This window comes from Malus domestica, chromosome 10 (assembly GCF_042453785.1).
Source record: "Malus domestica chromosome 10, GDT2T_hap1".
Lineage (NCBI taxonomy): Eukaryota > Viridiplantae > Streptophyta > Magnoliopsida > Rosales > Rosaceae > Malus > Malus domestica.
Window position 1 is genome coordinate 20,171,378 of NC_091670.1, and position 23,857 is coordinate 20,195,234.

Consider the following 23,857-nt stretch of genomic DNA (forward strand, 5'->3'; position numbering starts at 1 on the left):
TAAGTTTTTGATGGTTTAATGTGGATATTTAATGATAGAATTAATATCTATTAAATTATAATGCGTGAGTCGAATGAATAATTTTATTGCATTAATGAAAATGGATATAACAATTAACCGATAAGGAATTCGTTACTTGGTACGTATAGTTATGGATAATCCTCGATGGATAATTTGCAGTTGTAGATATGATTAATTTTCGTAGTTATGAGATTGGATATAACATTTCTATTCCAAACCGAATTATTGACATCCCTAGGCTGCCCCTCTTGTTGTGGTAAATTTTATTTTGGTGAATATACTGTAGTAAGATTTTAATTAGACTGTTTAACTGTGGCAAACATGAATTAAGTTAGTTATTGTTAGCATCACCCATCCTCCTCTCTTTGAACTTTGGAACAATGTGTGTTTCTGCCCTCTTAGGCCATCTCCAACTGAAGGGTTCAGAGGGTCAGAAGGCCGAAAATAGCCCAAAAACTGTCTCCAACCGAGGGTTAGGCCAGAGGGCTCGTGGAATCTGAGAGGGCCCCACGGAATCTGAAAGGTCCAAAGGGCTGGCCAGAAAAAACACCAAACATGTCGGTTATAACCGACATGGAAAGATTTATATTATTTAATATAAATGTATTCCTAACCGACAAGAATGATTAAACTAAAATTTGAATCTAGCGGCTAGCTGGCACTAGTTACCATTGGATTCAATTTTATTTTATTTTTATTTTTAGATTTTTGGGCCTTTTTTTTTAATTCTTAAAAATTCTAATTTTTTTCCCTATAAATACCTAAACCATTCATTCACCATTCCTTTAAATTTAATTTGTAGTTTTTAAATTTAATTTGTCATTTTTAAATATAAATTGTAGTTTTTAAATTTAAGTTGTTATTGGATTTGAATTTAAGTTGTTGTAGTTTTTAAATTTAAATAATAAATTATGTTTGGCCCTTTGGCCCTCGGTTGGAGACGGTTTTTTGTGACAGGGCTAAAACGAGCTCTCTGGCCCTTTGGCCCTCAGTTGGAGACGGAGGCAAATATGGTCATGTACTGTTCATTAAAATATTAATATCTTGGAGAACCAGAGGGCTAAAACAAACCCTCTGGCCAGCCATCGGTTGGAGATGGCCTTATACTCAAGTTTGAATTTTCTTTTATGTAGATTTGAGTAATTTAAACTTAAAAAGGCAAAAAAAAAAAAAAAAAAAATTAGAAAGGTTAAAGCGTAACTGGGAGATTTCTGAACTAAGATCATAAGTCTTTAGATCAAGCGGTATGAGATACTTGAAGTAGAGATTATTTGTTCAAATATCCGTCTAATTCAAAGAAAAAAAAATCCTATTTAACTCATAAACGACATGTAAATGAGTGGGGTACATACATTCCTGGTTGATGAAAAGAAACAAAAAATACTTGACTTCTTACAACGTAAGAAACTAAAACTGCACTTTGTCATATATGTTGCAATTATACATTCACCTTTCTTCTTAATTTGTTGTATTTTTTTTTTATGTATTACGTATTCCCTCTTATCTTGCTCTGGAGTTTCCAAATATTTTCCTCACAAAATCATTACAAATTTCTCCTAATCAAGACGAAAGTAAGAACAAAAAAAGGCCATTTGAGGGAGTTTTGAATTTTTTAAATTTCATTGAATTTCTATATTCATATCAAATGGAACATCCTTACAAATTATCAATCACAAATGAATCACACATCGTCAAGTGAAAATATTAGAGTGCATGACAATACTATTCATCGATTAAATGTCATAGCCCGTCCTGGAGATGTACATTATTTTATTCACGATGATGTGAAAAGACGGAATTGCCCTTGAGCGTTGGTGGCGTTGTGTGACTAAGTTTTGGTTTAAGGACCAATTTGATGAGTCCCTGGAATGTTGGACCCAATTGCAAGTAAGGAAAATAATTGGTTTGATTGGTGGGTGTGCAGATAGGACCACACACACCTCCACATCACCTTCTCTCTCTCACTCCTATACTCTCTCTCTCGGTTTCTCTCTCTCTCTTTGCTATATGTACGGACAAGCACCAAAATCACCTCAAACTTCTCAGATCGAAGGTTTTGAGTGCACCATTGTGTTCCTCGTGGTGCTACGAGTTAATTGGTACCCATTTCAGGTAAGGAATCCTTCGAAAAACTCGTGGACCCGTAACCTCATAGGAAGCTTAAAGAGGTCCTCACGAGTCTCGGGGTAGTTCATTTGAAGAATTTGGACATCGGGATCGCGAGAAACGAAGAGTTGCAGGTTTGGTCGAAATTTCGAAGCTTTCCCGACGTGATTTCGTGATATTTGAAGCTTCAAATAGGTATAACGCCATTCTTCTCACTCTAAGCTTTCATTTAGTTCAAATTTCAAAGAAAATGGTTGAAAAACGAGTGAGAATAGACGATTAGAAATTTTTCCAAGCTTTCCAACGACTGACGACTCGCCGGAGACGAAAACAGAATATTCCGTCAGTTTGGACGGAATATTCTAACGCCATCAGTTAGGATTGACGGTTACCATTAGGATTTAACGAAATATTCTGAGGAATATTTCTGACGCTGCTTGTAGAATCCATCAGGATCCCCTGCGCGTGGCGGCACGTATTACCGTGCCTTGGCCGGCGCGTGGCGGCGCGTGCGGGGTCAGAAAATTATTTTGAAAATTTGGGGATGATCCTGAGGTTATGTAGGTCATTGTGGTATATTCATATACCCAAATTGAGCATTGTATGAGAAGTTATTAGCTAGTTTTTGCCTATGTGCTTTAAAATAATATTTTTATAGTTAATTCGCATATAGGTGAGGCTTATCCCGAGGACGAGCGTATCCACGGGTGACTCGGGGGCTACGACCCTTCGACATACCAGTGAGTGGGCTTTTGTTTTTAGTATATATTTATATACTTGATATATTTCCCAGAAATGCATTTTTTAAGGAAAGTATGCTTTGAAATAATATGCCAAATGTTTTCATATTCTGAATATGCATTTCATGGTTGCATATATATATAAATGTGGTGCTGTGAGGCACAGGTAAGTTCAGGTAAGCTATGTTTGGTTATGTGAATCATCGATGATGTGGTATGTGATTGAATAATGTTGAGCTCATAAAACTGCACCTAGGGTGATTGTGATTTAGCCAGAGATATGAAGTACATGCCTGTTTATTTACGTCACCTCCCGCATTATATGCTCATATTGGATCCAACTTAAGTGCACAGTCTTGTCGTACATACCTTATTTATGGTTCCGACTCGTAGGTGACTAGCGATTTATCGCCCCGGCTATTATGAGAGAGTAAAATTGAGCATAATTATATTACACCCAATCTTGTCGTACATACCCCTTTTTAGTGGTTCCGACTTATGTGCAGTATATTGCCGTATAGGTCATTGTAGTGACTCCGGCTAGATTGACTTTTGAGCTATGAAGTCAGCCGTACAGACTACCACAGGGGTTCCGGCTAACATATCATATTTCTATGAATTTATTCTTACCTGAATTGCTTACTTTGTTATATTTTGGCATGGCATACATTTGAATATGATTATGTGAAGCATGAATTGAATTGATATGCTTTCATATATATATATATATATATATATATATTATGTATATGCTTATATCTTGATTCTGGGAAAAATTATACATGTTTTACAGCGAGGGGTTAGTATATTGATAAATGAAATGGTTTTGTAAAGCATTTGTTTTTGCCCACTCACGTTTTCTGTTTTGCGCCCCTCCAGGTTTTAAGTAAGCTTGCTGTTGGTGGCTTGAGGACGTCGGCAGTTCTGACATATCTAAATAATAGTAGGACATTCCTGGTACTGTATAACTAGTACTTGTCCTACTAGACTGCACCTAGACTTATTATGCTCTGATTAGGAGTGTTTACGTTTGTATCTAACTCCTATCACTTCCTGTTTAGTAGTGCACTCTAGTAATTTGGTTTTTGCTTATTCGTACATTTCTTTTCATTATTGCTTCCGCACTGTGTACATGGCTACGTCACTCCCACGTGACGGCCAGCATGCATTGATCTCAGTCGGGGTGTGTCATTAAAAATATTGTCACAATAACATTATAATTGTGAGTAAATTTCTCTTTTGCATTCTTTTACAAATAATAAATACCTTGCTCTTTGAGGAGTTTCATATTAAAATTATATCCGTACTAACCAATACAAGTACACTTTTTCTCTCCTCACATTGTTCGCTAAACAAAGCATAAGTACGCAACACTTAGGATAAGGAACCAGATCCTCTCCGAATCCACTAAAATTGAGTCACCTAATCAATTAATCCAAGCCGTTGAAATTTGATCTAACGGCTACAAACAGGAGGCCCTCTAAAAGTTATAATAATTGTAGCCATTTGATCAAATTTCAACGGCCTAGATTAATTGATTAGATGGCTCAATTTTAATGGATCCGAAGGAGATTCGATTCCTTAGGATAATGCTAAAGAAACCAAATTTAAAAATCAAATGATATGTCACGAATAAAAAATAAGTACGTTAATCGACACTTAATTAATAATCTAAACATCTATATCCAAATCATTTAATTTGTAGATTTAATTTAAAAATGGGATACTTTAGATGCGGTCCTTAATCCTTAACATTCTTTGACTAAAACCTTAATGATATTCAAAGTTTGATCAAAGTCCCTTAACTTTGTACACCTCATTATATTACAATTAATATTTATATTTTTATAGTTTGACATTAATTGTTTGATATTTTATGGGATTTATAATCCTATAAATTTAAAATCCCTCATTATAATACTATTAGAAAATGTTACAATAAAAAAATTCAAACATTTTGATTGAATAAAATGGATAAAAACTATGTAAAAATAAGAAATAATAAATGGCAAAAGAATGTATCTATAGTGTTAAAAAAATTGGTACATTTTACAAAAAAAAAAACAAAAATTGGTACATTTCACATATAACAAAGTAGCACATTAATAAAGAAGAATGAGTACATTATAAATAAATTAGGGTACATATAAAAGATTAAAAAATTATGAGTACAAATGAATTTTTAAAAAATATAGGCGCTAAAAGAAATTAATACATGGGTACAAAATAAAACTAAAAAGAAAATACTACAAATTTAAAAAAAAATGTTGCAAATTAAAAGTGGGTACAAACTAAAAATATAAATATATGATACAAAGTTTAGGCATAAAACATAAATATACCATATGTAATTTTTCTATCATTGATTAAATATATAATATTACGTGATAGTATACACATGGGTACAAACACAAATAAAACTTTAAAAAATATGGGCATAAAAAGAAACTAATATATGGGTACAAATTAAAAATAGGTACAAACTAAAAATAAAAATATATGATAAAAAGTTTAGCCATAAATATTAATATACTAATTGTAACATTTTTAACACTAAAGGAATATATTTAAAAGTAAAAATATTTTATTATTCCAATAATTAATAATGTTATTAATGTCCAAGAACCTTAATAAAAAATTAAAAATAAATAAGATTTTAATCAATAAAATAGCAAAAATAATAACGTGAACCTAATTTCTCTTTTAAAAATTTGATGACGTAACATTTATCTTTCAATTATCAGTTTATCACCATTCCTCCCTAAAATTCCAATCAAATCGAATACCACACGCCAATTGGAGCCGAGGAGAACTCGACTGAGCTTTCATGGGGTCTCATCTTCTTGTCACAATCTTCAACACCCAATCCACCTGTCTTTCTTCTCCAGCTTTCTAGACCTTCCTCCACATTCCTCTCTCTCTCTCTCTCTCTTTCTCTCTGTGTCTGCATCCGACTCCTTTTTCTACAGCCACCACGCCATGGCCTCTCTCATCTCTCACTCAACTCTCCAAGCTCTCCAATGGCGTCTCTCTCCATCGCTTCACATTACTCCATTTCCTCATGGCCTCCCAAGAATAGCAACACCAGTACCACCCTCTCATCTTTCAACAAAACCCCATTTCGTAAAAACACCCAAAATCTCACCTTTTCGAAAAAACGCCATCATTTTCTCACGTTTTCCATGAAAAATGACCAGGAAAACGAACCCACTTCTTCTTCGTCGCCGTCGTCGGCTGTTGCAGTTTCCGAGAAGCCGAGCGACGGCAGTGAGACCCAGGAGAGTGAATTGCCAGCAGAAGGAGCTGACTCTGAGTCTGATGAGGAGAAAGAGAAGCAGCTGGAGACGGATTGGAAGACGGACGAGGAGTTCAAGAAGTTCATGGGAAATCCTTCGATTGAAGCTGCAATAAAGTTGGAGAAGAAAAGGGCAGATAGGAAACTCAAGGATCTTGATAGGGAAAGTAGTGGGAACCCATTTGCAGGGATCCTGAACAAAGTTTTGCGTGACAGTTTGACCAGAGAGAAGGAGAGGCTGGAGAAAGCTGAAGAGACGTTCAAGGCAATTGATCTTAACAAGGTAAATTTCTTCTATTTTTCCCTCTGTGCAAGTGTTTGTTCATGAAAGTTATAGTCTGGAAATCAAATTTTTTTTATGGTGTAAGTGAAAAGGATGCTCTTTTGGATTTGGATGTGATTAAACATACTTGTTTATGCCAAAACATGACTGGGTATAGTTAGGGAAATTGACCAAAATGATCATTTGCTGAAATAATAAGTTTTTCAGTATGTTGTTGATATTTGATGGTTGTGTCGTTGATATATAATTCTAGTTCAGCAGTTGGGATTTGATTTGTGATAATTTTAGTCATTTTCCTTTAAAGTATAGCTTACTGGTTATCAATTTATCAGAAGATGACCCGTTGAGAGCATTTTGTATCGTTAGTTTATGTAAAGAAGTACCAAACCTTTGTATCTTATGTTGCGTCAATTTTGATGTGGCAGTTAAGGAGTTGTTTTGGGTTTGATACATTTTTTCCAACTGATGTTCGGAGATTTGGAGATGGAGGCATTTTTGTTGGAAATTTGAGGAGACCAATTGAAGAGGTCATGCCCAAATTAGAGCAAAAGCTATCTGAAGCGGCAGGAAGAGAAGTTGTGTTATGGTTCATGGAAGAAAAAACTAATGACATCAGAAAACAGGTACTGATATAAGTATGAAATTGATCTAAATTGATCCTAGTCTCTCAAATGTTGATGATAATATTCTTACTTTGATTAAAAATTGATGTTGTTTCTAGTTATATATTGACATTGGTTTGTTCTTCTTTAAGGTCTGTATGGTGCAACCCAAATTGGAAATTGATCTGCAGTTTGAGTCAACCAAGCTGAGCACTCCTTTGGGTTATGTGAGTGCAGTAGCCTTATGTGTCGCCACGTTTGGGACCGTAGCTCTAATAAGTGGCTTCTTCCTGAAACCTGATGCTACATGGGATGACTACCTTGCCAATGTTGTGCCCCTCTTTGGTGGCTTCCTATCTATTTTGGGAGTTTCTGAGGTATTTTATCTTTTATTTGATTTGTCTGTCATTAATCTTGACAGTTCATATCATTGTCTGGCCTAGAATAATCAGGTTAACCTGGCAAATCCTGTTTTTTTTAATGATGTGTTAGTGTGACTTTTCAAGAAATGGAGAATGTTAATCCAACATGAGGAGCATACCGAGATTATTAGGCTTAAAAATGAATTTTAATTTAGAGAATACATATACGAGGACATTTTGCATTCCTTTGTTCTGATGTGATGGTTATGAGTTTTTGTACTCCGGTTCTAACATGGTCTGTATGTGACGTAATTTTGTATCTCTCTTCCATTCTAACAAGTTTCTTTTACACAGATAGCGACTAGAGTGACAGCTGCTCGTCACGGTGTAAAACTCAGTCCATCTTTTCTTGTGCCATCCAATTGGACAGGCTGTTTAGGAGTGATGAATAACTATGAATCACTGCTTCCAAACAAGAAAGCGCTTTTTGACATTCCAGTGGCACGCACGGCTAGTGCATATCTCACATCACTGGTGCTTGCAATTGCTGCTTTTGTGGCTGATGGAAGCTTTAATGGGGGTGACAATGCATTGTAAGTTCTTTACAGACCCTTACTCAGAAATATAACAGATTGCTTTTTTAAACGTCCTGCCCAAAGCTCTAGCATCACCGTCTTGAACTTCATCTGACCTCTGTCATCTCACTAATTATTTCGTTTTAACAAGCATTCCTTTTTCTTTTCTTGGCAGGTATATAAGGCCGCAATTCTTCTTTAATAATCCCTTGCTTTCTTTTGTCCAATTTGTTATTGGTCCTTACGCGGATGACCTTGGAAATGTGCTGCCCTATGCAGTGGAAGGTGTTGGAGTTCCTGTTGATCCCCTTGCCTTTGCTGGACTTCTAGGTCAGTTCTTTAACCTTCTTAATTCATATTACAGTTTTTACCTCATCCTCCCCCCCCCCCTTTCACAGCCCCCCCTCCTCCTCTTTTGCCGCTCCAAAATTTTGAGTGCAGAGTTACTGTGCTAGTTGGCAGAAAGTTTTCACGAAATGACAGTTTCTATCTGGAAACTCAACCTCTACAAATAGCTTGGCTCCGGTGTTATATCTAAGCAGTCCTTAAGGTCACCTAAATTGAAAGAAATTATGTTGAGTTGTATAAGACTACATACTCTGTTAGTGTGCTTGTGTGACAAAATAAAACGCTACTCAAATGTGTGAAATAATTATGTTGGCATTTTGGGAAGAATCAGAAAAAATAAAGGTTGTCATGATTACTTAATGCCAAAATCCAGCATATGCTTAAGCATTAGTCAAATGTATAAATTTAATCTGGATACAACTACAAGGTATTGACTGCATTTATCGACAGGGATGGTGGTGACTTCTCTGAACTTGTTGCCATGTGGGAGACTCGAAGGAGGCCGGATTGCACAAGCTATGTTTGGGAGAGGTACGGCTGCTCTGCTATCGTTTGCCACATCGCTTTTACTTGGGATTGGTGGCCTAAGTGGAAGTGTCCTTTGCCTGGCATGGGGATTATTTGCCACCTTCTTCCGGGGTGGAGAAGAAATGCCTGCGAAAGATGAAATCACCCCCATGGGAGACGATAGGTTTGCTTGGGGTTGTGTCCTCGGCCTTATCTGCTTCCTCACGCTTTTCCCTAACATCGGAGGGACGTTCTCCAGCTCATTTTTAAGTGCACCATTTTTCAGGGGTGATATGTAAATAGGTCGAACGTACTGTATCTTCGCATGTTCCGGTAGGCTGATGACCGTATTTCAATATCATTAGGGTTCTTGTTCTGGATTTCAAGTTTATAGGGTTTTGATGTGAAAACTAAAAATGATGCAATATCATGTGTTAAAGTTAAAACGTAAGATGACGCGTGTTATGGGGTTTGGTTTGTGTGTATATTGATCTTACTCAGTCGTCCCAGCCGTGCAACTGTAGATTACATCACATGTAGGATAATGACGGGTGAGTTGCGTAAAGCTGGGGTTTAGTTTCAAACTTTCTTTTTTTCTTTTTGTTTGTTTGTTTGTTTGTTTTTGAGAATTGAACACAAACTAGAAAGTAGAAGGCCATATATTCTTGTGAGAAGGAAGCATTAGAACACGAATTGTGACGTTTTATTTTATTCCATGATGAAAATAGCGGCAGCAAATACAACATAGCAAAATTAACCGAAAAAGAAAGGTTGCGGGTCTGCTGACTCCAAAATTTTCTTCTCGTCACCAAACTAGTTTTGTGACACCTGTCTTGATACTTAAATGGAACTATAATTTTAGTCTAATAAGGGAAATGAAAAGATGTGAGTAAAAATGGTTTTGTTGGGTGACAATGTATTATTGGATTCAGACGCTACATGACAGTGAACCTGTTTCATGCAAGTTGTTCTTTGTTTTCCTCCTCAACCCTTTCTGTGAATCCTGAGAACCATATATGTATGCCCTACATATGCAGCAAGCAAAACCATATAGAGTCAAAGCAATGTCACACATCAATGTTGGATGAATTCTAGTGATGAATTCAACTATCTGATGCATACTATAGTCTCCTCAAACTTAAAGTATGCATACCCAACTTGTACGGATGGTATATGCTGCCTTATCTTCTCCACTAAATCCCTAACCTCGAGACCCTCGTTATAGAAGATAGTGTAAGTCGACTATAATATGCACACTAAAAGTACTAACCTTGAGAAGCCATTGAATCGAAGCACAATGATGAATCAAGAATAGCAGCACCAAGCAAAGATCTTCTGCTCTCTCTACATGCCTTATTCACTCCTATATGGGGTAGGTTTTGTGCTAGAATCTTGTGTATAAGAGTAGGGACCTAAGCTTTATATTAATAGGTGAGACTATTAGGTTTTCCTTGCCCATAAAGAAAACCCTAATACATATCCTTAGCACTTCTAAAATCCATGACCTAATAGGAAAGATATTTCCAATAATTATAGATTTACTTCACCTAAATAGATGCAAGCCCAATAAAAGTCTTACAAATAAAGCAACATATACAACACATACAATTTAGCAAATAACTCACTACTAAGTACTAACAAATGAGAAAACAGAAAAATAGCTATAAAAGGGACGCTTACCCCAACAATATGATCATAGAGGGTCATTGCTAAACAAATGTAAGGCCTTTACAACTATACTTTGTTGATGCAAGTTTTTGTTGTCTCTAGCTTTGATGAAAATGCACTTGCAAAATAATCAATACCTTTGATCAAAGACCTAAGCCTCATGCGCCCTTAAGGTGTGAGGGGGGGGGGGGGAGTTAGGCCAATGGGTCTCTGATGCCTAAGTTAGTTTCTTTAAAAAGATTAAGTGTTTAGGGTTTTTAAGGGGTAGCTAAAGCTTATCAAAATTTAGTAGAGATTGAGGTATATATAAGGGAGTGGTTGACCATGGTGTTAGGGTTTTACCCTACACATGGGAGCATCCTATTGGCCAAGGTTTATGGAGAGAATATTCTCAAGATATTAAATAGGAAATAATATTTTGACATAATGGTGCAAATATCCCTAATTGATTTAAATAGGGATTACTTACTTGAATGAAGTCAATCTTCAATTGCGAATGTATATATGATTTGGGTAATTAATACTTATCTTTAATGCTTTGACTTTTCCTTGCCATGGGCAGGTGAGTTGTGAGCAATTGTATTTAGCTGCTTGGACCTTAAGGTGCTGAGCTGCCCGTGGGAGTATCTAAGAAGCCTGCCTATTTAATGAGGACAATTTTGTCTTTCTTGAGCAAAAGTCCATGTGACACCTCTAGGATTTTTGGGATTATTTTAGGCTCCATAAATGCCCTCACACATGCTGGGATGCAGGTAGAAAAATGGCAGTAGGTGTAGAAATCTCAAGCTGCATGGGTGTGTAAAGTTGTTTCCCAATTTGATGTAGACTCTTCTAGGAAAGGAAACCAATTGCTCCTAATACGTATTTATTTTGCCTTAAGCAGGGGATTATAAATTTGGAGAACAATCTTCATTCCAACAAGAGAGATATTAGAGGAAATTTGTTCTCATTCCCCTAGCTCTATTTTTCTCTTGCCCTTGCAAAGAGTCGTTTCTCATTGTTGTTCTTCTTCTCCACGCCTCACCAAGGAAAGAAAAACATAATTTTCTTTGTCTTCTAGGGTGGTGCTGCCACAGGGCAGCCGTCGGGGTGGTGTGGCTTGTCGAATGGCAGGGGCCAGGAGTTGGATTGGCGTGGGCTGATGAGGTTGCGTGGTAATGGCCACAGCTTGGGCTGCTCGGCTCGATTGGAGCGAAGGCAGTTGCATAACTAGGGCCACGACTAAAGGCACTAGGGTGTAGTGCAGAGCGAACCACGAGGCTCGAGCTCATTCTGGAGGCCTAAATCTGACATGACTTAGTCAGGCATACTGGATGGTGTGGAGCAGTTGATGTCTCACCATAGGTTACTTGACGTCTCGAGCAAAGGTGATCATGAGTGGGCGAAACGAACGGCACGCTAGGCACGAAGCGAACGACATGTTAGGCGTGAAGCTGGGCGAGTCGTGAGACTCTAGCCCTTCTAGATTTAGGCTTGGCGTGAGCCAAGTATGATGAGGCAGGCTCGGGCTTGCTATGCCATGGAGGGAGAGAGAAAGAAGTGTAGAGCACCATCTCTCTTGCTTGTGACTTAAGCCACGGGTTAGGCTTACTGGGCCAGGAATTGCGTGGCTGAGGCCATGGCTTAGGCACGAGCCGCTGTGCTTGGTAGGCTGGGCACAGGGTCGTACTGCTTAAGAGAGAAATATATGAACCGAGGCCCATGTAGGTCAAGTGTAAGCTAGAGAGAAAAATGGGACCAGGTCGTGGGGTTTGGCATGTGTTGCTAAAAAGCTTGTCATTGATTTGACTTTTCCTAAGTGGAAGAAAAAAACTATTGAGTATAAGCCTGTGAAATATACTATTACGAAGGTAGCCACAACCATTGCTGAGAGGATTGTACAATGAAATTGTTCGGTGCTGCCCTTAGTGTTTATGTTTGTATCGAAGCGCGCATTAGGAGCCAAGTCTTGTTCCGCTTCTGAGAAAGGGAAGTTTGTTTGCATGGGCAGTTGAGAGATCCATCAAGTCTGGTTTTGAGGAGTTTCCTGAGGTTTGTGCACTGCTGAAGGCTAACCTGCTTGAGAACGTCAATGCATGCACCAAGTTTGATAATAGCGTTGGGAAAGTTGTTGTCCGCTCAAACTCTTTTGCGAAGTGTCCTACCTACTCAAGGTTCTCCTTGCTTGCTACAATGCATAAGACTTTTATCCTGGCAGCTAAGTTTATATGTGTTGATCAGGATGCTATTAAGTATGCTAAGGAGGCCGAAGTGGCGTTGACGGCTTAACTTCGCCTGGATGTTGAAAAGATCGAGAAGCTCGAATTTGAACTCGCCGTTTTGAATAGGTCTAATGTCTCTACTCCCACTTCTATGCACCTAGCGATCATTCATCAGGAGGTCGTCGATTTGAAAAGTAAGCTTAATGCAACTTAAGTGATGTTGGAAGCTACAGATAAGGAAGTTAGTCGTGTTGCACTGGTGGTCTAGTGATAGGAGCATATTTATGCGATTTAGTTAGCTTGTTTTCTTGCATTTTCATAGCTAGTTTCTACTTGTTATAGTGTTTTAAGTTATTTTCGTGTGTTTCTAGGTCCAAATGACAAAGTGGGCAAGAAAGAGCATTTTGGAGCAGTTTTGGGCCAAGAATGGATAACACATGAATGAAGCAAGGTGGATGGACGTTTTTGAAGTTCAAAAGGCTAGGAATGTGCTAAAAAGATGACGAAAATAAATTCAAGATAAAGAAGATAAGGAATCAACTTAAAAGAAGGAAACAATATCCAAAACCTTATCCAACCTTATCTAACCTTATCTTATCCAAGCTAACCTTATCTTATCCTATCCTAATCTTATCTTACCTTAAATCCAGCTGTAAGGGGACTTAAATTCTGATTTCTAGAACGTTTATCCATGCCCTAGACTTATGCCGCACCACCCCTTATAGAACCCTAGAAAGGTGGCGTCTCTCCCTCTTTTAAAAGCTTAGGAATCTGCCAAGGAATCCCTAAAAGAGTGCCGCACCCTTGTTGTTCTAGAAGCCCTAAAATCTGCTAAAAACCCTAATTCTTTTCCCTCTTGGATTGGGCCATGCCTTTCCTTGTCTTTCAAGGAATTGGTGCCGCAAACCCTAAGCCTTTTCCCTTTAGAAATTGTGAAAACCTTAGCCTATAAATACATGTTTTCAGCCACAATTTAGCACCACCACCCCCATATAATTCTATACCACAATTCACACCAATTAGAGAGAAATTCATCAAGTGCTGCAGCAAGGGAAGGGAAGGAAAAGAAGAGTCTTGTGCCGTGCCACCATCCAAGGGCTGTGCCGCAAGTCACCTGCAACCATTGGAGATTTTCAGAGTTCTTTCTTCCCTCGTTTCGTTTCCATGTTTATTGTACTTTGCTTTTCAATTATTATGAACATGAGGAACTAATTCATTTTTAGTTAAAGGTGAATTCGAAGCTATGATTATATGTTTTATATTAATTGATTACGTCCAGTTATTGTTTTGCATGCATGAATTTGATGCTAGAGTATAAGGGAGTTTCACCTAATCGTTATGAACTTATATTCACGAGTAGTGGAACTCACTAGTCATGATTGTGTTAAGTAAATTCTAGGCAGGAGTATCATGCTTTTCATAGTTACGAATGCTTCGTCAATGCTTATGGTTTTCCAAGAACTTAATGACCTTTGATATGTCTTTCTATCATGCTTTCATAGTTAGGGAACTTGATAAGGATAATTTGGTTGCGATGTGTATTCCATCCAATTCAATGAGTTAAGGAAAATCTGATGGTTAATTTGTGCTATCACGGTTAACTTGGGGTGTTGTCATTCATACTCTAAAGGAATAATAACTGGAAATTGGTTTGTATGCATATGTCATGTGTGGAGAAGGACCCTCTAACTAGCTTTTCACCATTTTCAATTCACCAAATTCGTTTTTATAAAGTGTTTTATGCAAAGGTTCTGTTTTAAGTTTTAAATTCGTCAAAAACAATCCCCCTTTCATTGAGTCTTGTTATTTGGGTCAAAGTCTAATTTCTTTTAGTCTTTTAGTCAAGTTAAGTCTTATTTTCGTTGAAATCAGTTGTTAGGTCTAGAGTTGAGTCTTTTTTATTGTTTGTTGTTTTGAGTCTATAGAGTCTAATTTAGTGTTTTTAAGTCTTATTTGTGTTGATTAGCATCCCTAGTTAATCCCCGGTCTAGAACTATCCCTACTTACATCTTTACTACAATTGTCAACAATAGGGTTTAATTTGTGTGTCAAGTTAATTTTCATATCAAATTTTGGCGCCGTTGTCGGGGATTAGCAAACTTGCTAATCTCTTTTGTTTGAGTCGTGTCAAAGTGTGTTTGTGTGTTTGTGTGTGTTTGTGTTTGTCTTTGCCATGCCTTCTACTTGGTTGCTGAGTTGTTTTTGTTCCTTGTTTCAGGTACTAGTTTATGACTCGTAGTTCTCAACCTATTTGTGCAAACATCTTGGAGTTTGACGATGATTTTGCACGAACTTTGAGAAGAAAGAGGAAGCAACCAAAACCTAATCCACCTAGTTCAAGTTCAATGGCCGAATCTGAATTTGAATAAGAAAAAGAAAAAGAACAAGTCATGGCAGCAAACAATCATACAATCAAGGAACTTTCAGCCTCGGGGTTGGACAATGCCATGCCCATTTGCATTCAATACCCCGTGGCTACCCAAGGAAAGACCGATGAGTTCAAATTGAAGTCTAGCTTCACATTCCCAAATACCATGGGTTGTCCATGGAAGATCCAAACAAGCATCTTAAGGAGTTTGAAGTGGTATGTTCGAGCATGACACCCATCAATGTCGATGGGAACATTCTGAAGATGAAGGCTTTTCCATTCTCTCTTTTGGAAAAGGCTAAAGATTGGCTATACGAATTGGCACCTGGAACAGTCACTTCTTGGGAAAACATGAAGCGATCATTTTTAGAAAAGTTTTTCCCAACTTCAAGAGTCATTCTCTTGAGGAAGAGAATTAGTGGCATTCAACAAAGCCAAGAAGAATCATTTCCAGCGTATTATGAACGTTTTAAGACTCTAGTTGCATCATGCCCTCAACATCAAATGAAGGAAGAACTTTTGCTTCAATATTTCTACGAGGGACTCCTTCCAATTGAGAGACTAATGTTAGATGTCTCGGCAGGGGGTGCTTTGGTTGACAAAACACCGGTGGCTGCCAAGATCTTAATTGCAAACCGAGCCTTGAATGCACAACAATACGAAGGTGTTGGATCAAGAGAAATCCCACGGCAGCAAGTCCATGAGGTAAGTTCAGTAGATGAAATTCAATCTCAATTAGCTAACCTCACTATGCTTGTATCTCAGGTTGCTGAAGGATGCAAAATGCAAGGAATTACACCAAGTGTGTGTGGAGTGTGCTCTATGCAAGGACATCTCAATGATCAATGTCCTCAATTGATAGAGAATGGAGGATGGGAAAGTGCCAATGCCATAGGTTATCAAGGCCAAAATCAGCAAAGGAACTATCCATACTCAAATACATACAATCCGGGATGGAGATATCACCTAAATTTCAAGTGGAGAGAGCCTCAACAACCTCAACAAGGAGGATTTCGACAGCCACCCCCTGGGATATATCAAGGGCCATTCGCACAATCTCAACCTCAATCACAAACAGCTCAACCAAACTCAGGTTCGCTATTTGATAATGATTAAGCTATTCAATTACTAACTTCTGTATCGCAGGGATTACAAAATCAAAATAATCGAATAGCAAATCAAGATAAGGAGATGAGTGACATGAAGAAGCAAATAGGGCAGATTTCAGAGTTCCTTGGGCAGTTTATAGAACAAGGCAAACTTCCTAGTTCAATCGTTGTGAATCCAAATTGAGGCTTTGAAATCGCCAAGGCCATTACGTTGAAAAGTGGCAAAGAGCTTGGAAATCACCAAAAACCATCCAAACAAGGCCTTAACGAGGATGAAAAGATGCTGCAAGAAGAAGAACATGAAGCAAGGGCCACGGCAAGGGAAGACCAACCCTTACCGCAGCCTCCTAAGGCCTAAAAACTGTCCCAAACCACCAAGGTAAGTCCAAATTCAATTTTTTCTAGTTCTATTCCACTAAATGTGCCATTTCCTAGCAAATTTAGACAATAAAAAAAAAGAAGATAATGAGAAAGACATTCTGGAAACCTTTAGGAAAGTTCAAGTCAATATCCCATTCTTTGATGCAATCAAGCAAGTTCCTAAGTATGCCAAATTCTTGAAAGAGCTTTGCAAAACAAGAAAGAGGATTTCGAACAAGGAAGTGGTCCAGGTAAGTGAGAATGTTTATGCGGTGTTACAAAGGAAACTACCACTTAAATGCAAAGATCAGGTTAGTTTTACAATTCCGTGTGTTATTGGCAATACTAAGTTTGAACATGCTATGTTAGACTTAGGAGCTTCAATTAATGTCATGCTTTATTCAATTTATGCATCTATGAAGTTAGGAGAGCTTAAAAACGATGGTGTGATTATTCAATTGGCCGATCGTTCTAATGCATATCAGAAAGGAGTTTCGGAAGTTGCTTTGGTGCAGGTTAACAATTTGATCTTTCCAGCGGACTTTTACGTGCTTGACATGGAAGATTCAGCCCATTCTACCCCATTGTCGATCCTCCTTGAGAGACCTTTCATGAAAACAGCCCGCACCAAGATCGTTGTGTTCAAAGGGACTTTAACGATGGAATTTGATGGCGAGATTATTGATTTTAATATTTCTGAAGCTATTAAATATCCTCAAGATGATCACTCTTGTTTTTCTATTGATGTGTTTGATTCGTTGGTGTAGGATTATCTAGATTCGTTGGACAAAGATCCCCTTGAAACAACAATTGCCGAGGGATTGAGCCTAGAACCCAATTGGCCATGCCTAATGATGAAATTGGCGAGATGGTGGCTGCCCTAGGGGCATTGCCACAACATCCTGGTAAATCTCCGATCCCAATTTCAATTCCCGTTTCTACTAATAAGTTGTTACCTTCAGTGATTCAGGCCCCTATTCTTGAACTTAAACTGTTGCCAAATCATTTGAAGTACATCTATTTGGGAGACAAAGAAACATTGCCGGTCATAGTCTTTTCAACACTCATGACATTAGAGGAAGAAAAACTGATTCGGGTGTTGAAAGAGCATAAAACAGCCATAGAATGGACCTTGGCCGACATTAGGAGTATTAGCCCTACAACTTGCATGCATCGCATACTTCTCGAGGAGGGGGCTAAACTAATGCAAGAGGCTCAACGACGACTCAACCCTCCGATGATGGAAGTTGTGAAGAAGGAGATTATCAAGCTTCTCGATTGTGGAGTGATTTATCCTATCTCGAATAGCCATTGGGTTTCACCGGTTCAAGTTGTTCCAAAGAAATTGGGAGTTACAGTGGTGAAGAATGCCGAGAATGAGCTTGTGCCAACCCATATCCAAATAGGTTGGCAAGTTTGCATTGATTATATGAAGCTTAACGCCACCACAAGGAATGACCACTTCCCTTTGTCGTTTATTGATAAAATGCTTGAAAGGTTAGTCGGTCATTCTTTTTATTATTTTCTTGATGGTTATTCGGGATATAATCAGATTGTCATAGCTTCGGATGACCAAGAAAATATCACTTTCACGTGCCCCTTTGGTACCTTTGCCTATCGTCGCATGCCATTCGGTTTATGCAATGCACCTGCCACATTTTAACGATGTATGGTAAGCATCTTTTAAGATTTCATTGAGAAGATTATTGAGGTATTCACGGATGATTTTAGTGTATTTGGTGATTCGTTTGATAATTGTTTGGACAATCTCACGTTAATCCTGAAACGATGCGTTGAAACTAACCTTGTTTTAAATTGGGAGAAATGTCACTTTATGGTAAAACAAGGTATAGTTTTAGGTCATATTGTTTTAGAAAGGGGAATTGAGGTTGATAAATCGAAAATAGATCCTGTATGCTACTTACCCTCTCCTACTTCGGTTAGAGATGTTCGTTCTTTTCTTGGACATGCATGATTCTATAGGCGATTCATCAAGGACTTTTCAAAGATTTCCAACCCCCTTTGCCATCTCCTTCATAAAGATGTGCCTTTCAAGTTCGATGAGGAATGTGAGAAGGCCTTAAAACACCTCAAGGAGATGCTCACTTTGGCCCTCATCATTGTTCCACCAGATTGGAGCTTTCCTTTTAAGCTAATGTACGATGCTTCTGATTATGCATTAGGGGCTGTTTTGGGACAAAGAATGGACAAGCAGCCACACGTTATATACTATATGCCTCTCGGACCTTGAATGACGCTCAATTGAATTATTCCACAATGGAAAAAGAACTTCTTGCTGTTGTTTTTGCTTTAGATAAGTTTCGTTCTTATTTACTTGGTACTAAAGTTATAATCTACTCTGATCATGCAGCATTGAAGTACTTACTTACATAGAAGGAGGCCAAACCAAGGCTTATTCATTGGATGCTTTTTCTCCAAGAGTGCGATATCGAAATCCAAGACAAGAAATGAAGTGAAAATGTGGTGGCTGACCACTTGAGCCGTATGGTGCATGAAGAGGATGCCATGCCTATCCCAGAGACATTCCCAAATGAGCAACTGCTGTCCATCGAGATAAGTGAGCCATGGTATGTCGATTTAGTTAACTATTTGATCACTAAACAAGTTCCATGCACTCTAAATAAGCACCAATGTGATAAACTTAAGAAAGAGGCTCGTTTTTATGTGTGGGATGATCCTTATTTGTGGAAATACTGCACTGATCAAATCATTCATAGGTGTGTGCATGATTCTGAATTTCATTCGATTTTAACTTTTTGTCATACTTATGCATGTGGAGGTCACTTTGGCACTCAAAGGACTGCACATAAAGTACTTGAATGTGGTTTTTATTGGCCTACTATCTTTAAGGATGCTAGAACTTTTTGCATAACATGTGATCGTTGTCAAAGAACTGGAAATATTGGTTCAAAAGATTAAATGTCGCAGGCCCCTATCTTTTGTGTCGAAATTTTTGAGGTTTGGGGCATTGATTTCATAGGTCATTTTCCTTCATCTCATGGTTTTGTTTATATTTTACTTGCGGTTGATTATGTTTCGAAATGGGTGGAAGCAAAAGCCACCCGTACTAATGATTCCAAAATGGTTGTAGATTTTGTGAAAACTAACATATTTGCTAGATTTGGAATGCCAAGAGTTCTTATAAGTGATGGGGGTTCCCATTTTTGCAATCGAACCATTGAGGCACTGCTCAAGAAGTATAACGTCACGCATAAGGTGGCAACACCTTATCATCCTCAAACAAGTGGGCAAGCCGAGGTTTCTAATCGAGAAATCAAACAGATTTTGGAGAAGACCATTGGGCCAAAACGGAAAGATTAGAGCTTGTGTTTAAATGATGCATTGTGCGCGTATCGTATAGCCTACAAAACCCCAATTGGGATGTCTCCTTTTCGGCTCATCTATGGGAAACCATGCCATTTTCCGATTGAATTGGAGCACAAAGCACATTGGGCCGTCAAAACGTTCAATATGGACCTTGATGCGGCTGGAATTAATAGGAAGCTTCAATTGAATGAACTTGAAGAGATTCGGAACAAGGCGTACGAGAACGCTCTTATTTACAAAGAGAAGTCGAAGGCATTCCATGAAAAGATGATTCGTACCAAGACGTTTGTCATAGGGAAGAAAGTGTTACTCTTCAATTCCCGCCTTTGATTGTTTCCAGGTAAGTTACATTCTAAATGGATGGGCCCATTTGTTTTTACTCATGTATTTCCTTATGGTGTAGTCCAAATTCAAAGTTTAAAGACTGGAAACGATTTCAAAGTGAATGGACATCGTTTAAAGCCATATTATGACCATTTTGAGGAGCATGTCATGGAGGACATACCCCTCTAGGTCGTGGGCTCCAATGAAGCTTAAAAGGAGGTATCATCCGGTTGGAAGACGTTAAAGCAAGCGCTTCTTGGGAGGCAACCCATGTGTTCAAACGGGGGCTTGATGAAATTCTAGCTCCATAACCAGATTTGCGTTCTTAAACCCTACTTTTTATTGCTTTTACTTTGCCATGCTTGTCATGCTTGTTAGTTGTGTCGTTTGCTTGCTTATGTGTGAGTTTATGTTTAAAACATTGAGGACAATGTTTGGTTTAAGTGTGGAGGGGTAAACAAGCCGTTTTTGCATGATTTTCGTGGGATTTTACCACCTAGCACTAATAGAGTTGTTTTCACTGTTTTTAGTATTTTTTGATTTGTTTTAATGTGTTTTGAAAGAAAAATATGAAAATTAGAAGAAAAAAAATTAGAAAAAGTTTTGAAAACCCCAAAAAAAGAGTCATTTTAGAGTTGTTTTTGTGTGTTTGTGTCTTAGGGTACCTTCCAACGCAATGATGAGGATTTAGTTTTTAATTGCATGACTATTAAAGAAAGTTACAAACATGGATGGAAGTTTGATATGCTCTTTGGTTAATGCTTGGTTGTAGTTGACGTTTACGAATTCACATGTATTACAAAGGGAAAAAAAATCAGTTTTTGTAACATGCTTGAAGGAAGGAACTCAAAATAACGCTACAACCCTGAGAGACTTGAGCCTATACGATATTTGGAGAGTTATTAATTTGTGAAGTTTTTGTTTTCTAAAGTCGTTGCATGATCTCATTATTCTTTGCTTGGTTACTCCTTAGAATGTGTCTTATCATTTTAGTTCCAAATACTAGAACTCATGCCCATTTCATTCAAAGCTTAAAATTGAGTGCATAACATATAACAAGATGAAGTTGTTTAGTAGTTACCACTAGAGCCAAAAAGCCTTAATCCCTTGCATATGTTTTGTAGGTTTAACCCATTTGAGCCTTATTTAGCCTATTTTCTTTGTTAGCCGCATTATCCTTACCTAGCCTAGAATAGAACTATCCATACCCTTGTTCTTAAAGTATAGTGGAGCATGACTTAAAGGGAATTCCTTTTGAACGACATATTGCAGAAAAAAAGTGTGGGGAAAGATTATTTCCAAGTATAAGTGAGAATGAATTCACAAGTATTGTGAAAAAGAAAAAGAAAAAGAAAGGAAGAGAGTTCAAAATAAGTGAGAATGAATTCACAAGTATTGGTTATTGAAGAAAGGGTCCAAAAGTTTGAATCTGGCCCTAAATATTGTGTGAATCTTCCCCTTGTGATTAAAGTTAGTTGCTGCATTCAAAAGTGAATTCTAAAGTGTCAATTTCATTAATTTGCTTACTATTGCTTTAAGAACCTTTGTTTATCCTTGACCATTCTTTGTTAGCCAATACCCTTAGCCCCATTACAACCCTTTGACTTATATCTGTGGAGTGTAGTCAGAAAATTTGTGTGAAAATAAAGAGTATATCCGGTGAGGAATTGAGGGAATTCTCTAAGGCATGTTACTACCATCAAAACCATGTTTTAAATTGATTAAATGCGAGCTAGTGAGTAGTGACTGCGATTAAGTATGCGCTCCAGGGTAAGGATGGCTAAAATATGTGTAAGTAGTGATTTTTAACATGTCATGTTGTATTGGAAATCCCTGAGGCGAATGTTGGAAGGTTTCGGTTGTGTTTTCTTTTCTTTGTTTTGCTCGAGAACTAGAAAAAGCTAAGTGTGGGGGAATTTGATAGGAGCATATTTATGCGACTTAGTTAGCTTGTTTTCTTGCTTTTTCATAGCTAGTTTCTACCTGTTATAGTGTTTTAAGCTATTTTCGTGTGTTTCTAGGTCTAAATGACAAAGTGGGCAAGAAAGAGCATTTTGGAGCAGTTTTGGGCCAAGAATGGATAACACATGAATGGAGCAAGGTGGATGGACGTTTTTGAAGTTCAAAAGGCTAGGAATGTGCTGAAAAGATGAAGAAAATAAATTCAAGACAAAGAAGATAAAGAATCAGCTCAAAAGAAGGAAACATTATCCAAAACCTTATCCAACATTATCTTATCCAAGCTAACCTTATCTTATCCTATCCTAATCTTATCTTACCTTAAATCCAGCTGTAAGGGGACCTAAATATCTGATTTCTAGAAGGTTTATCAATGCCCTAGACTTATGCCGCACCACCCCTTATAGAACCCCTAGAAAGGTGGCGCCTCTCCCTGTTCTAGAAGCTTAGGAATCTGCCAAGGAAACCCTAAAAGAGTGCCACACCCTTGTTGTTCTAGAAGCCTTAAAATCTGCTAAAAACCCTAATTCTTTTCCCTCTTGGATTGGGTTGTGCCTTTCCTTGTCCCCCAAGGAATTGGTGCTGCAAACCCTAAGCCTTTTTCTTTCAGAAATTGTGAAAACCCTAGCCTATAAATACATGTTTTCAGCCACAATTTAGCACCACTACCCCCCATATAATTATATACCACAATTCACACCAATTAGAAAGAAATTCATCAAGTGCCGCAGCAAGGGAAGGGAAGGAGAAGAGGAGTCTTGTGCCATGCCACCATCCAAGGGCTGTGCCGCAAGTCACCTGCAACCATTGGAGATTCTCAGAGTTCTTTCTTCCCTCGTTTCGTTTTCATGTTTATTGTATTTTTCTTTTCAATTATTATGAACATAAGCTACTAATTCCTTTTTAGTTAGAGGTGAGTTTGAAGCCATGATTATATGTTTTATATGAACTGATTACGTCTAGTTATTGTTTTGCATGCATGAATTTGATGCTAGAGTATAAGGGAGTTTCACCTAATTGTTATGAACTTATATTCATAAGTAGTGGAAGTCACTAGTCATGATTATGTTAAGTAAATTCTAGGCAGGAGTATTATGTTTTTCATAGTTACGAATGCTTCGTCAATGCTTATGGTTTTCAAAGAACTTAATGACCTTTGATATGTCTTTCTATCATGCTTTTCATCCAGGACCTTGAGCGTGTCAATTCAGAGTTATGATCTGCTAGTTTTGTCAAGGACGAGGAGCTTGTCTTCATGCATGTTAAAGTATCCTATCTTAAGGATGTTGCTAGTAAGCTTGAGTATAAGGAAGTGGATTTGCAAGGTGCGTTATTTGCTAGCGAGAACCTGAATAAGGAACTGGATAAGCTGCAAGATGCTCACACTAGGCTTGTTGAGAAGAATGAGAGGGTCGGTCATGAAGTGGCGTTTGCTTCTTGTCTGGCCGATTTCTACAAGCTTGAATATGTAGACCATCTCTAGGGTAGGCGGTCGAATTATGAGTTTTTCGAGAAAGACTTCGAGACTTACTTCATTTCTCTAGTTAATCTACTTGACTTCTCGTTTGAGGTTGCCTTTGGTGAAACAGCTGAGGGTCAGTCTGTCTAGGTAAGTACAGCTTTGGTGGTTGAGAGTGATGTGGCAGTCAAGGAACCAGTCATTGCGTAGGCTGCCGATAAT

The 23,857-nt window shown here is 38.0% G+C and overlaps 2 protein-coding genes and 2 long non-coding RNA genes across 4 annotated transcripts; 3 read left to right on the top strand and 1 right to left on the bottom strand.

The window, feature by feature from the left end:
• Positions 1-2,061: 2,061 nt before the first annotated feature.
• LOC139188900 (uncharacterized) lies at positions 2,062-4,079 on the top strand. The gene is made up of 3 exons (XR_011572296.1): positions 2,062-2,322; positions 2,801-2,867; positions 3,747-4,079. It is a non-coding gene; the product is annotated as an uncharacterized lncRNA (long non-coding RNA).
• Positions 4,080-5,630: 1,551 nt separating this feature from the next.
• Positions 5,631-9,290, top strand: LOC114827599 (probable zinc metallopeptidase EGY3, chloroplastic). Its single transcript, XM_029109691.2, has 6 exons — positions 5,631-6,445; positions 6,871-7,068; positions 7,200-7,424; positions 7,764-8,002; positions 8,160-8,314; positions 8,783-9,290. Exons 1-6 carry the CDS (start codon positions 5,888-5,890, stop codon positions 9,136-9,138), a joined length of 1,731 nt encoding a protein of 576 aa, XP_028965524.1. The 5' UTR covers positions 5,631-5,887; the 3' UTR covers positions 9,139-9,290.
• A 435-nt stretch (positions 9,291-9,725) lies between these two features.
• LOC139188438 (uncharacterized) lies at positions 9,726-10,227 on the bottom strand. The gene is made up of 2 exons (XR_011571862.1): positions 10,110-10,227; positions 9,726-9,864 (listed from the first exon to the last, which is right to left on the bottom strand). It is a non-coding gene; the product is annotated as an uncharacterized lncRNA (long non-coding RNA).
• A 9,258-nt stretch (positions 10,228-19,485) lies between these two features.
• LOC139188598 (uncharacterized) lies at positions 19,486-20,223 on the top strand. The gene is made up of 2 exons (XM_070806211.1): positions 19,486-19,810; positions 19,928-20,223. The coding sequence occupies exons 1-2, from the start codon at positions 19,486-19,488 to the stop codon at positions 20,221-20,223; spliced, it is 621 nt and encodes a 206-aa protein (XP_070662312.1).
• Positions 20,224-23,857: the final 3,634 nt, after the last annotated feature.

Coding starts and splice junctions, on each gene's coding strand:
- LOC114827599 (XM_029109691.2), top strand. CDS start 5,888: ATGGCGTCTCTCTCCATCGCTTCACATTACTCCATTTCCTCATGGCCT. Junction 6,446..6,870: donor AGGCAATTGATCTTAACAAG/GTAAATTTCTTC, acceptor TTGATGTGGCAG/TTAAGGAGTTGTTTTGGGTT. Junction 7,425..7,763: donor CTATTTTGGGAGTTTCTGAG/GTATTTTATCTT, acceptor TCTTTTACACAG/ATAGCGACTAGAGTGACAGC.
- LOC139188598 (XM_070806211.1), top strand. CDS start 19,486: ATGTCGCAGGCCCCTATCTTTTGTGTCGAAATTTTTGAGGTTTGGGGC. Junction 19,811..19,927: donor ACCTTATCATCCTCAAACAA/GTGGGCAAGCCG, acceptor CGTATCGTATAG/CCTACAAAACCCCAATTGGG.